The sequence below is a fragment of the Aplidium turbinatum genome, chromosome 8, assembly GCF_918807975.1.
Source record: "Aplidium turbinatum chromosome 8, kaAplTurb1.1, whole genome shotgun sequence".
In the NCBI taxonomy this organism is placed as follows: domain Eukaryota; kingdom Metazoa; phylum Chordata; class Ascidiacea; order Aplousobranchia; family Polyclinidae; genus Aplidium; species Aplidium turbinatum.
This window is the reverse complement of record NC_137479.1, coordinates 4562657-4577701: the sequence shown is the minus strand read 5'-3', so window position 1 is coordinate 4577701 and position 15045 is coordinate 4562657. Positions and strand designations below refer to the sequence as shown.

General features: G+C 35.7%; 1 protein-coding gene across 1 annotated transcript; it reads right to left on the bottom strand.

The window, feature by feature from the left end:
* Positions 1–844: 844 nt before the first annotated feature.
* On the bottom strand, positions 845–14097 carry LOC145775461 (atrial natriuretic peptide receptor 1-like). Its single transcript, XM_082586758.1, has 14 exons — positions 14031–14097; positions 11561–11633; positions 11165–11282; positions 10496–10681; positions 9007–9152; positions 7689–7888; positions 7148–7303; positions 6051–6237; positions 5721–5892; positions 5081–5242; positions 3991–4121; positions 2843–2988; positions 1737–1831; positions 845–1333 (listed from the first exon to the last, which is right to left on the bottom strand). Exons 1-14 carry the CDS (start codon positions 14095–14097, stop codon positions 845–847), a joined length of 2328 nt encoding a protein of 775 aa, XP_082442884.1.
* Positions 14098–15045: the final 948 nt, after the last annotated feature.

Sequence of the window (15045 nt, the reverse complement as noted above, 5' to 3'; positions counted from 1 at the left end):
CCGTGCCATTGCAGGATTAAATCATCGTTGCTTGGTGTTTATGTGTTTTCATTATAAAGACAGCTACGTGCTTCAAAAATAAGATATCGAGCGAACAACCGACTGTAGCAGCGAAACGCACTACGATAAACTATTGAGCGAAGAAACTCTTCATCACAGCTATCGTTAAATCATACTAAAAGAAGAATTTGCATCTTCACATAGTTTCCATATTGTAAAAAGTCTAAATAATTGTCATGAGGTGGAAACCTGTCAAACAAAATTGTTGACACCTTGAATTGGAAGTTTACAACGTTGTGCAAATGTCCAGTGGAGCCCACATATGGCAGATGTGTACACTGTTTATAACAAGATAGTAACATTATATAGGCAACATTGCTTAAGCTCTCCGAATAAGACAAAAAGTATAAAACACCTTGTAGGCTACATAACGAGTAGCGGTGGCAAATCGCTGGTTTCAACATTTTGTAGGTAGTAGCTTATGCAAACTTGAAGTCACAAAGCCCACCAATGTTTGATAAATTAATAAAACTCATTATTGTTTTAATAATATTACTAAATTGTCCCCCCCGTTAGCTCAGTGGTCAAGCGCCGGGCGTAAGATCTCGCGGTGCTGGTTCGACTCTCGGGGTGTGCGCTTGAGCAACGCATTTCAGGACATTCAGCGGAATTTAGTGAATGGAATAATTCCCCAGCAACAATGATTCAACAATCAGAAACTTCACTCTACCATGTCGGTATCCGGCCCTGCGTCGAAAGCCTCTACAAGTAGGCGAAACTGCCAAGGCTTATGTCAGATCGGGGAAAAAGATTAAAAACCAACTAACATTTTTATTTAAACTTGTTAATATATCGCACTCATAGTTGTGCAGTCACTTGATTTTCTCATCAGTTCAAGTCGCTCGCTGTTGAAAGGGTGTCCTTCTGAGGACATATCACTCTCTATGTGAGATCTGACCAGCAAAGGTGTTAGAGAGCCGTTTCGTCGTTGTTTTGAAAGATTGGCAAGGCAAGAACGTCTGTAACGAGCAGGTACAGTAAGTCCACTTCCTTTCTTGATGTATCCCGGATGAGCATCAGTGGGGGGTGGGTTGTGTTCATTGTCAACTTTGCAAGTTGATCCGTGGTCACATTCAGTAGAAGATTCCAAAAGCTGAGTAGAACTGGACGAACCACTGGAGTTTGAAGAAATGCTTTGTTTTAGTTGTTTGTATTTGCCGTCGCGCGTTTCGGCTGTGTTAATCACTGAAACCGGTTCTCTATCAATAAAATCAAGTCCTTTATATGGATTTGTTTCTCCAACCAGCCACCATGTATTCCATTCACCAAGTCCCTGCAATCACAGTTTTGTTTATTTATGAGGCTGCGTCTTCAACTTTAAAAAAATTTCGTTTTGCCGAACTTGAAATACGAAAACCTCTAACTTATAAGTTTACTCTTCCATTGATTTGACACCAAATTTTACAAATGTTTATTGACTAAGTATGATTTTGTTTCTCGGCAGTCGATTGTAGCAAGAATTGACAGCCAGGCATATAGACACGGGTGTTTCGCCCATGAGGCTGAGAACAGTATCGCACCACTAATTCTGCCACAGACTATCGACCACTGCCCAAACCAATGTTTGCATATTAGGTTATTGTAGCCCATTAGTAAATCTATGTGATTTTTATGAGAGAGATTAGGACATAATCAGAAGAACGTTGTTTTCTTCAGCAAAATGACAACAATCTCACCTTTAAAGTTACGCTTTGTTTTCGTCGCTTTAGGTCAAAGGTTCCAAACTTGTCCAATATTTCCTTGGTATGAGGGGATATGTGGATTTTAAGCTCTGAAATACATTAAGTTTATGTTTCATTTCTGTTGATATGAAATTTTTGAAAAGATTATGGCAACTCGGTGCGCATAGTGAGATAGCTAAGTATTAGCATTTGCGCCTAGTTATTTCCCCCAACCTGTCAAGTTGGCTTGTGTTATAGCAACAAACTACAATGAAGAATATAGACACCGTTCTCTGATCATCCGGGATGTTATTACGCTACTGCAACTGTATAATGTATAGGCTATGGCTATGTGAGTGAGCCGTCTGTGCCACTACACTACCAAATGGACAAAGAGAAAACGTCGCTTGGCTTAGGGTACGTATAGCCTACAACAGTAGCGTAGCCAGGAATTGTAAAGGGGGGGTTGACGGCCGGCGCACGAAGCCCGACGGCGTTTTCGGCAAAGGCGACACCCAGCGGCGGGGGGTCTAGGGGGGCCTCCCCCAGAATATTTTGAAAAATTACTTTGAATTTGGTGCATTCTGAGAGCATTTTCAACAAAAATGTGGGTATAAATATTCCTGTAAAATGGTGCTGTCCGGTGGCATGGCAAAAGGATAAGATCATGTTTTCTTGAGCATTTTTCGGAAATAAAGCTAAGTTTCTATGTTTACCTGTTGCTAATTCTTGGCTGAGTTATTTGAATGTTTGGTAATGGCAAAACTCGCTCTTTTAATGCAGTTTCGTGTAAAATTACGCAAACTTTGTTTTAAAGACATAGAGACTGAAAGCATCATTCTCAATATCATGATGTCACATGCGTGCCAAAGGGGGGGGGGGGGGGGTTGTAACCCCCCCTTGGCTACGCCACTGGCCTACAATTAAGGTTGTGTTAGTTTAAATAATCTCCTTTTAAAATTTAAAACCTCTTTTAATAATGTAGACGATGAAAGCTAATTAAAGCAGCCATTAATGAAGTGTAAGCTATGGTATTCTATGGTATTCTAGGTAGCTTGGTAAGCTACTGTACAATGTACATCCTCTGCTTTTACATATGGTTTAGATTGATTTATAATTACCTTTGCCATTTTGCTCCATTCTTGCGGCTGTGTTCACTGTGTCTCCAAACAGACAATATCTTGGCATCTTCAACCCAACAACTCCTGCTACCACTGGTCCAGTGTGAATCCCCACTCGCAGTTTCATTTTTTCCTTTGGCATATGCCTGTTTCAGAATTGTTCATTTTACATAATATAGTGTGTCATGCTTTCATATTTTACATAGGCTATATCCTATGCAAAACATGAATAAATCCGTGACGGATTAAGAGAAGTTGGTCACGTTGGTCAAATCGAAGCAAAAAAAAATCAAGTGTTCTTGATTAAATACGGTTCTCTTACTGACCTGCACTTCAGATTACATTTTGGATGATAGCCTGTTACAGTTACAGGTGAATGGTTTATTTTATTATATTGCTACCTAAATGTACAATCACAATTAGCCTAGCATAGCGACTAAAAAACTTTTTCGTCAAAATTAGCCTACTGAAATAGTTCCGTTAAAACGAAACATCAACTGCAATACGTTTTATACATGTAACTTAATATATTGCAATAAAAATCAAAACAATGAAAACTATTAATACTACAAAAAGTGCTCAATGCTAAGCAAAAAAGCAAAGCAGAGCAAATTAAATCAAATATAGTAATAACTATATTTGCAATAAAAATCATATATGTAGCTACGTTTGAATTTTCATCCTCGGACTAGGAAAGCTTCTTTGAGAGCAGGTTGATCCTGATCGTTTCTCATACTTATAGAGGCTTTGAACCACTGACACAGGCCCGGTCACCCAGATTGGCAGAGTGAAGTTTCCGTTTGTTAAAGTGTTATTTTCTGTAAATTATTCTATGCACTAGGTTCCGCTGAATGAAGACCAGTAGCCTAATGAAATGTCTTGCTCAAGCGCACGTCCCGAGAGCCGAACCAGCAACGCTTGATTTTGAAGTTTCTTCGTCTATAATGTCGGTTGTCTAACCAAATGAGCTAACTGGGCGAGCATGCAAAATATAAAAAATAAACAAAAACATCATAAATAACATGTCATAAACTAAATTATCAAACTATAGTTGTTATAAAAGACATTTAATTGATGTAGAATGTAGATATAAAAAAAACTCTTATGTAGCCTACAAATTGCATTTAAAGATTGGTGACATTACGTACTTGATAACAAACTCATTGGAAACACTGTCGCGGAGACGGATGGCCATTCTAGCGATTTCCCTCGCGTGGTTGTTTCCGTTTCTGATGGGAAGTCCGGATACAACCATGTAAGCATCTCCTATCGTCTCAACCTGGTCAAAATTGCAAAAAAGCTTTCTTTAAAGCAGTAGCGCATCCAGGCATGTCACAGGACAAGCTTTGTTGCTGACTGTAATTGCCGGTTTTAGCATCTGACCTGAGTGATTGAAGTGGTGATTTGCTTAAGATTGCCCGGTCTGGTAATTTCGTAACTTCAAGTTACGATTGTATCAAGTCCAAGTGAGTGTCAAATAAGAGCAAGACATATTTCAAGGGTATAAAGTTTACCAGCAATATGTTAGAATGAAGGGGTTTGTATTCATTCTTGTTAACCCATATCCTTCTAGTGTCAGTTTAAACTGAGGCGCAAAAAGAAGAGTTGCAAGCATACTGATGCGGATGGGAATCCAGTTTTTGGATTAATCTGATAACGAAGAATCTAGCTAATTGTTTAATCCCTTTAAATTATGAGGTAACAGCTATCGGGATAATTACAACAGCCTAAACTAAAAAAGTGTCGTTTTTTTGCATTGTTCTAAAAATTTACCGCTATCAAACATCTACAAATAAGAATAAAATTCACACACAACTAAAAAATGTCTTACTAAAGCAATTCTAAGCAAAAAAATAAATTAAATATATCCATAAAAATGGCAGTTGAAATGAAGTTTAGATCAAGGTCATGGACTACAAATGCTGAATTCTTGTTTCAGTTGATTGATTGAATCTTTATTCTCAGAATGTGAAAACTTTTTTGAAAGCTTATTTTTGGCATTTTCACATTCTTGTGGTTGTTTTTGAACCACTGACGCAGGCCCAGTACTGAGGTTGACAGAGTGAAGTTTCCAATTGTTGAAGTGTTGCCAGGAATTTTTTTTATCGCAAGCCTCTAGAGTCGACCCAGGACCGCTTGATCTTGAAGCTTCTTGGTTTATGAAGTCAAGCGTTAACCAGTCACGCGTTCAGCCTACAACTAGCTCTCAAAGCTTTATTTTAATTTGGCTGCTCTTACCTTATAAACGTCAAACCCATCAATGATTTGATCGAACATAGTGTAAAGATCATTGAGCATTTGTACAACCTCCAATGGTTTGCTCTTGTGACAAATTGCTGAGAATCCAACGATATCACTGAAGTAGACAGTCACTTTGCTGTACGACTCTGGCATTACGTCCTAATAAACATGAAAGGCAACATCAATGTAGGCTTAAACAGGATTTTACCTAGCCTGCACAGCTCAAAGTGGCACAAGGAGAGGGCCGTATATAAACAACGTTATTGCAACGTATTTATTTAGTGACTGTGAGATATCAGGTGTCATTTGGATAGAAAAAAATGAAACCAACCGTCCTAAAGACAACCACCGAAGGAGCACACCACACTATTTCATTGTTGTCTTTAAAAAGGCTAATCTGTACTTATTTAAAATCAAATTAAATAAATTTAGCGTACAGGCCATAAGTTGTGAAGGCCTGGCCAATATAATAGATTAAATGTATTTAGAACTGTTGAATAATGAAGTTTTTACAACAAATCAAAAATTTGGTATCAGACTCTGAGGATTTTTAGATTGTAGGCAACATCTAAATGTAACTAAGGCTACATTTAACGTATGTGACAAACTACATAACTAGACTTTCTATGAATTTTACCGTATTAATTTTAAGTCGGTTTGCCACAGCTTGAGGCAGCATTTGATATAGCAAGCTATCCGAACGTTCTTTTTCCGCTTTATACTGTTCCGTTTTTTCATCTACTTTCTCCTCCAACCGGTCGGAGTAGGTTTGTAGGCGATGGATCAGACTATCGATCAAAGTGTCTTCCCTGGTAGACATAACAAGTGAACAGATTTTAAATTTACAAAAAGTGTTTTACAATATTCCACTAGCAATCAGGAATAAAGTTATGTAAAATAAGTACATCAAGTTAAGTTGCTGTAAAACGTTGCTAGCCCACATTGTTTTGAGTTATTAATTAATTACGTTTGAAGTCCCATTGCTATTTGGTGAACCTCTTGAAAATCAGGTCGCTTTCTTTGGTTTTCAGCCCAACATAGTTTGAGTGTCTTTCTCCACTGTTCATGAATGACGATGTCGTCATCATCGTGAAGGTTCGGGCGAAACTCCTTTTTCTTTTCATTTGGTTGTTCTATAACTTGTTTGATAATTTCTGAAAAAGCATAGAAATATTCAAGAGCTGACGACATTGATAATGAAGTGGGCTAACAAAACAATTTAATTCTATTGTCTCACATAAAAATTAGTTATTTCCTGTTTGGTATATTGATACAAAAAAGTTTAAAAAAAAAACTGCATAGTATTTTGTACGATTTATTATTTCCATCACAGACCTTTAAAGAATGCTTGATACATTCAAAGCTTCACAAAGTTATTTGTAGAAAAAATAAAAATAAAGAGCCTAAAATGTACAGTAGAAACTAAATTCACGTACAGCAAACGCTTTGAAAATTAAACTGCATTCATCTTCAGTGCTATGAATGACATTTATAGTGCTGAAGATGAAAACAATTAAGTTTTTAAAACGTTTGCTGAACATGAGTTTAGTATCTAGCCTGCATTTCCGGCTCTTTAATTTTTGATTAGATTGTTTGTTTGTACTGTATTTATTGTTTTGTGTTTAAATAATGCAATGTTAGATATGTTTGTCGTACAACAAAGGAGCCTTTTAACATAGCTGCGTCAAATAAATCATTTTATTTGAATAAGTTGGATGTGCGTTTCGCTTATTGGTGAATCGATTTATAAGTAATAGTTGAGAAAATAGATTTTATGAAAATGCTTGTAGTTAAAACTAATACAGTATGCTGAATGGTTACCATAGCTACTTCATGATAAGGCTCTTCACTGCTTATATTTGCTACTCAGTAGGCTACATTTCACCGTTATACATACAACTTTAAGAGGAGGAATATATTTCGTTTGTTTGGCTAGATTATAAGCAATTTTATTTCAAACATGAAACTGGAAGCCGTAAATTATTGCCTTCTTAGCGGATCAATATGAAATGGTTGACTTACATATTCAGTAAAGGCAAGGTAGCAAGTATAAAAGAAACCAACCTTCCGGAGAGAGTGAATCGTTTTTCCTGTAGAAAACACCTTTTTGATACAATATTTCCTGAGCTATTATTGCAAAGCTATAAACATCTCCCTTCTTAGTGCCTTCTTGTGGTGGGTGGGCCATCCGCAGTAGCTCAGGAGCCGTCCATAGCTTTTCTAAACAGTGAAACCGTACCGGTGAGCAATTGCTATACACAATAGGGATAGCCATGTAGCCACAGAATAGCACATACTTTTTTAAATTTACTGCAACTTGTTTCATCCGACATTTTACGCAGCACACCATAAACGCTTCATCTGTCAACATGATGCTCTTGTTGATGTTATGAACTTAGTTATTTTGGCTTTGTAAGCTATATGATAAATAATTATGTTCAATTTGATAAAGAAGCGTTTGAAAACCCAACTTCAATGTAACAAATGCCCACTTTACTTTGACAAAACACTGACTTTATTTCCTTATCATTCATGAAATAAATAGAAACAAAATACAAAAAAACGGTAATTTAAACAAAAGTAACATATAAAAAAATAATCCTACTTTTGAAAGGATGGGTTTGACTGTTTTTGTTGGATTTTTCTTTTATTTTGAATCTGTGACCAATGACACCAAAATCGGTTAATTTAACCACAAATCTGCTGTCAATCAAGCAGTTGGAAGGCTTCAGATTCCCATGTGAACCAATGTTGGTTTGGTGCAGGTAAAGCATTCCTTTCACAATGTCAAATATCAAGGAATTTCTGTTGAAGAAAACAATTTTTTTAATTTAAACATATACATCCTAGCAACCACACGTCATTTAACATAATAATGCAATAAAGTGAAAACATACTATCAGTTACGAACGTTTTCGGCCATACACATGTTAGCCTTCATCAAGTAACAAAATGACTTATCCTATAAATAACTTGAAAATACTTAACTGATCTACATAACTTACAATGAATCAAAAAAAGAAATGCCCAAAAATGAACCGCCAAAGCAGAGGAGAAGCACATCACATGACGCATAATTATTAAGCAAAGACATTTAGCAAATAGGAGGCACCTGCGGCAAATAACTGCCTATTGAGGCGGAGATTGCATGATTGTATGAGCATAGCCTTGTGGATTTTAGTAGACCTATCGAATTTGGTGAAACATTTACGCACAATTCTAAAAGACTCCAGGAATGGTTTATTGTTTGAACAAGTTTGGCAATCGAGTATATGACCTTTAATGGCACTTTTTGTTGTTGAGAACAACTAATTCTAAATCTTCATCATCTAAGTTGTCAGATGCAAAGTACAGTATCTTTTGAGATTTTGTTTTGTGCTTTTACAAATGTTGGTTTAGGACTTTTAAGGTCACAACAAAGCCTAAAAAAAGAAATGCTTCGAAACGACAGATTTTAAAGTAATTCTCCGATTCTGTCCTTGTAGCAGTCACAGTTGTAGGGTTAATATTTATAGTTGTTTTTACATCAGTTGAGTGCAAAATAGCGTCAATAAAAAGTCCCCACAATTGGCGATTTTCAACCAACTGTCGCAGTTCTTCCGAATTGTATTCTGTAAGAGATAAAACTCTTCTCATGAAAGCTTGTGCTTCCTTGGTTTCGTTTGTCTTTGATCAGTTTTGATAATAATAGAAAACTTCATTGTCAACTACCATTGTACGGATTGCTTCATTTTAATCTTTTTCAAATACTCCAGTTGGAAATCGTATTAGAGAAGCCACGTAACCTAGGAAGCAAAACAATAGATCCTTGGCCCCAAAGGCTGGATGATAATGACAATAAGTGACGTCACTGACGTGGCTTATAAATAGGAAATATGGCATGCCCAATACGATATGATGTAATTTCAAGCATAAATACCAACTTGAACACATCGTCCCATTCTGCTTGATAGTCCAATAAGTCTTGCAATGACCCTCTCGTGCAGTATTCAGTCAAGACTGTCACGTAACCCCCTCTTGGATTAGATCCGTAAAACTTGCATATGTGGTCGTGATTTATCTTGAAAACCTAAAATGAAAGCATCTCTATTTAACCTTTTTATTTTCAAGAAACTTTTTTAATTATTGTTGATTTCATAGAAAATAGCCTAAGTAAGTTGTGTCAGTGCTTTTAACCTTTTTTCCTATCTTGAAATTTCAGAACCAATCCTGTTATTGCATGCATTGATATCCTCTTGTAAATCGTATTTCATGAAGCGATTAGCCGTCTTGTTTGGCAGTTTTGCATTTTTGGGTTTGAATACAATCATCCAATAAAACATTAGATGATCTCAGTTCCTGCAGTCAACATCAGTCTGCATGCGTGCAAGCGTTGTCATTTTCATACACAAAAACATAGGTAAATCCCCCCCGAAATATACCCTACTTGGAAAGTGTTTCCCAACAAATATCCTCCGGAAAAAAATTCACCTCGGTAAATATACTTCCTAGGTAAAAAAATTCTCGGATCGACATTGTCAGAGAATTTTTCTGGAAGCATGTCTTTCAGGATTATTTTTATCAGGAAAATATTTTCTGGGGTGGACTTTTTCTTAGAGGATATTTTCCTCAGAGATTTTTACCGATTTGTTTTACGATGTATTGTTTTTCCTGCCGTTGTGACATCACACACACAAAAGAAACGCATTAAGAAAAAGGTGAATTTTCTGCACAACAGTTTATTTTTTCGAGCCATAATTAGCAATTGGGTGTAAATTGATCTGTTGGTTATTAGAAGTAGTGGAGTAACTGAACTATACTCATTTCAGTGCTATGAAGAAAGAGCATCACCCACCGGGACAAGAAACAATAACTTAAACTGGATATCAAACCTCAATTGTCTTAGGCTACTGTGTGATGTGCAGTCTAACCATAAAAAGAGCTCAACACCTGCTCTCCTGGGCCACATCGAAACCGGCTTTTGCCTGAGGATGGGTTTCTTTTATGTCCGGTTTTCTTTCTCCATCCTATTATTATTATTATGACTGCTCATCCACATCAATATTGGAACTGGCAAATTCAATCCACAACACTTTTCATTAGGCTGTCATTCATTACTACATGTGTGCTTCTCTCTGTATTTGTTTTATTTTTTGCTATTTGTTTTTTTGGGTTTTGTGGCCGTGCTAACTACTGATATATAGCCTATACTACATAATTTTTCATTCAGGCACGTTTTAAACTTTTCAAGGTTTTGCCACCTTTTTCCGTTCGTTAACGTGCTGGTAGGTTTATATCGATTTTTGTAGTTAGTATCTTATTCGTCCCGGACGCGTTAATGACGAAAAATAAAATGATTGAATGATTGATTGATTGAATATTTCTTGTTTCAAAGCTAATTTTGAACAATCGAAGTTGTTTGTTAAATATTACCTGGTCTAAATCACTAAACAAAGTTTTCCTATCCAGAGATATCTTTCTGGCCTGATACTTCTGAACAGCAACTAGCCTTCCTTGGTAGTAGCCAGTTGTGGTGTAGTAATGTTTTGCTTTTTTAGACTTCAGTTGTGACTTTTCGTCAATAAGATCGAACGAACTCTCATGCCATTCTCCATCGTTCTGAAATGGAGATTGGTAATTACGTTAAGACAAATTTATATCTTCTGTTGTTAAGTTGTATTTTGGTCCAAGTAACACACAAAGTCGATTGTTATTTTGGGTGAAAACATTTTTTATGGTGGGCCAAATCCATGTTTCACCGATTTTCTCAAACTTTTTTTTTTTATAATAAACACAATTAATAATAAGCAACTGTATTTATTTTTAGATTCGAATTCACTTGTAGACTATTTTCATTACCCGGCAACCTGAAATGAGGAAAGAGAATACAATGAATGTGTTAATCCTTCAACATGGCACGCATTCTGAAGGTTGCTTCTGTCGAATCATATCAAATCACAAAAGCAGTTTTGATTGGGAAGGCCTGGTGCTAAAACTTTCTTTCCTACCGAAATGTAAAATAACTTCATGTTCCTGCAGTGGATAAAACTCATAAAGAGTTAACTTTGATTTCAAAATGAGCTTTAAGTTCACAAAACTGACCTGAGTTATCGCTGTCTCTGGTGGCTCGCTAGGATTCCATTGTATCTTCTCCAACTGAATATCTTCTGTCTTCACTTTCCACATCGCGAGTCTTTTGTTTCTTTCTGCTTTGTAAAATCTGAAAAGAATTTAAATTAGACCTAAGCAATATTTTTCATATTTACATTAATATATCGTTGCCAATATTTAATTAGCTACCATTGTCAGTAGTTCATCTGTTGTCGAGCAAAGCAGAATTTCGTTTTCTAGCATTTTATTATGCATTTTTAGCATCTATAGCATTTTATAATGATACAACACAAAAAATAAGCGTTTTCAGCTATTCATCTAGCCTTTGTCAAGCATACGATACCATGCGCCTGACTCTTGTGTTTGTAAAAGGATTGTTTTACCAACCTGAAAACTGCACCAAGCAAGATTGTTAATAGAATTATGACACCGCTGAGCGCTCCAATTACATAGCGAAGATCTGAAACGACAATGTCAGCTTTATAAACGTGACATTGACTAAAATATTCCTACGTTTAGATCTACCACATTTCATCAGTGCCACAGCAAAAAAAATCTATGACCTTTCTCCATACTTTTAAGTGCTGCTTTTATCAACTGTCTTGTTAAAAATGCATTTGAAACACGATAGTGATACAAATGAATCACTTATTTGCAATTCAGTCGTTTGCAGATAAAGTTTGAAAAAGTTTTTCGGTCGAAAAGATCGATCAACAAATTAAAAACTGTCAGACGTTGGCAGTCTCCAGCATCGGTTAAATTAAAGTTTGATTTGTTCTGCAGTTTTATTTTTTCGGACTTTTATTAAGTTTAAAACTTATTTTCCGCATCAACACTTCATGTTCCTTTCCGCCAGAAGGCCAAGAAGTTGTGCCAGTGGGGTGACCCGGGCTGGATGCATGGAAGTGAGCTCAGCCCATTTTACAGCACATGAAACAAACCGGTGTTAAAGTCATAGATAAAGATGAAATTAACTGGTTTTAAACAGACAAACTTATTGTTACAGGCGATATACAAGAGGTCGTAAGTGAAGACCTGAGTTTAAACAACTAGGCCTACTACTTAAGTCCAAAATACAACTTTTGAGAAAAAGCAAGTTAAATTTTTTTCAAAGTTGTTAAATCTTTTATTTCTATGCAAACACAAGCGTATGTCACAGCAAAATTAAGCATTTTTTTAAATTAAATTTTGCACGTGGACAGACATTGACCTTTGTAGGCTACAACATATTTTGGTAATAATTCAATTTTTACAAAATGTGACTTAAGTAGTTTTTAAACTCAAGTCTTAAAATATTTTTGACGTTATTACACTGGTTTGAAAAAGGTTAAGATCACACTGCTGTTTAGCCTACATACCAGGACACGCATTGAGTACTAATCGTGCTTTTTTGTCATTTTATTCATGCTGACCACGAACTCTGGTTAGAGGGCCTTAAGTTGCAAAGTTGATGACATGATTCGCATGATGTTCCTTCAAGCAACACTCATAGATCGCGGAAGATGCATTTCCCTATTTGCGCATATTTGAGTAAAGGTATCATGCTTTTAGTTTACAACTCATACAACTTGGTCGATCACTGCCTGATGGACTAACAGCCTGTTGGCAATCTACAATGTCCGTTGAAGGCACTGCTGTCAGCGTGCAGTAATGAAAGCAACTATGCAAATAAGGACTAAATTCAAACACTTTTTGACAGGTTGAAAAAAGTTGATCGGACAATCTATTTGATTAGAACCTCTCAATGTGTTTGTTCTTTGGGATAAATTGTTTAAACTCGAAATGTTTTGGTGTAACATCTGTCACATGCCAATAATTTCACTTGGTTATGTTTTACATTCAATTAGGAATTAACATTCATGTTTGGATACCCACATGCTAGTCATTGTTTAAAATTAAATTATTACGATAAATAAAGTTCTGCTTCCATCGAAAGCAATCAAACCTTAATTAGTTCTTAGAACTTTTTAATTGATATTTGTATGCACTATGCAAACAAATGCTGATGTGTTGTGCTAGTTACTGTATTGACATTTGTTTTAGCGTTACTGCAGCAGTAAGCAGTCCATAACAGGTTGGTTTTGGCTGAGTTTAAGAATGTTTACTCGTTCGGTTTGGTAATTACTGATGTTTGTAAATACAAAATTATAAACAAATGTTGAATTTGCGCTGAGTCGTTTCTAGAAGTCTCTCTACGATTATGATTCTCACAAGATAACCTTTTAAAATTTGTTGATTCAGTCGCCTAGAAGTTTCCAGTATAGGCAGATTAAATTAAATTAATTATTTGAAATAAAAAAAGCAAAATTAAATTTTGTTTTATTGATAAAGTTAATTAAGTAACTGACAACAAGTTTGGGTTTCAAGAATTTCCGTATTTTACCCAGGCAGCAAATCAATCAAGTTTTACATTGATTCAACGTCTGCAGACGTTGAATCAATGTAAAAATCCACTAATTTACTGTCTAGGATGGTACTTTTAAAAATAATATTGCTGACTTTATAGTTAATAGACCAAGCCTTGCGCAATTCCAAAATCTTACCTACTTAAAATACTCAAACAGCTTTATAGAGATCTGCATGTTAGTTGCATGACAACGTTGTTGAAAATTTTACAACCCAATCGCAAGCTGCTGTGCATGGGAGGTTGCTTTATCTGCTTTGTACAGAGCGATAACGAAATTTACCAATAAAATGGATCTTCGATCTTGGCATAATTGCAAAATCATTAAAACCGATATTTTTTTTTATTACAGTTATTTGACACAGATGCACATTATTACATCGTCGTAATCCCTTAATTAGCTACCAATGCGTTGCGTTAAACTCAGTGCAAAAGAAAACCCATCTTGCTTACTTGTATCATCGCAATGAAGCCGGCAATATTCTTCGCAGGAATATCTCCCAGTATGGTCTGTTGACATTGTGTTTGTTTTCCTCGTAATTTTATTTAGATGCTTTTTATAACACAATAATTTATATTGAAACTTTCTCGACTTCATGTAAATATTTTCATCTAAATGTTTTTAATGTAATTGTATTACAAAAATAATACTCGATTGTTGAAAGAATAGTGCACCCACAATGGTGACCTTAAAATAAATGCAAATTTCAAATCTTTTTAAATCTTCGGTTAAAACTTTTAGAATCTTATCGTACAAAAGCGATATTTCATTTTACAACCTTATCCGTTGAAAAAGATTCCTGATTACTAAATTGATATTCTCTGCATCTATGACGTTTTTGATCAACGACATCGCATTGACTATTCAAATAAATTACTCGTTAGGCTCTAGCTAAGCTATTGGTGCAAATCAACCAGTAGCTTCTGACATTGTTGCTTGAACGATCATTAATTCACACTACCTTCAATCAGTGCTGGCGTCATGTTTGCCGAAACATCGCCAGCAGCAAAAATGTAATTAAACCCTCAAACACGATCCTTGAACGTGTCCCTGCTATGGATGGAACTTTAAATTAAAACTTGCACGATTATACTGCACATTGCAGTGCAATATAGTATACCTATCTTGTCTTTGCAATAGAAAACTAACTTTAAACTTTTTCTTCTGAAAAAGAAGAGTCTTACCACAAGCATTGTAGACTTTCTGTCAAAACTTGTTTTACGGATATAAAGCAGCTACTAAGTTGCGTTTTTTCAGTTGCAAATAACATTTTAGTTTAGGCTAGTTTATTAGAATAATTCTGATTTGATTTCTGCATACCATATCTTCAACAAATGAGAAATCGCAACCTGATCTAAAACTTCTACTCAATCTTTTTTACATTTGAATGAATTGCATCGCATTATATAATTACGATCAAACCAGTAGACCTACCCCAAAATAGACTCACGCGCTTAACTTAATGAC

What these genes read in the sequence shown, in the direction of transcription:
- LOC145775461 (XM_082586758.1), bottom strand. Translation starts at nt 14,097, where the DNA reads ATGTCAACAGACCATACTGGGAGATATTCCTGCGAAGAATATTGCCGG. An exon ending in GCTTCATTGCGATGATACAA is followed by an intron (nt 11,634 to 14,030) that starts GTAAGCAAGATG and finishes TTGTCGTTTCAG; the next exon opens with ATCTTCGCTATGTAATTGGA. An exon ending in TCCAATGAGTTTGTTATCAA is followed by an intron (nt 2,989 to 3,990) that starts GTACGTAATGTC and finishes ATTCTGAAACAG; the next exon opens with GCATATGCCAAAGGAAAAAA.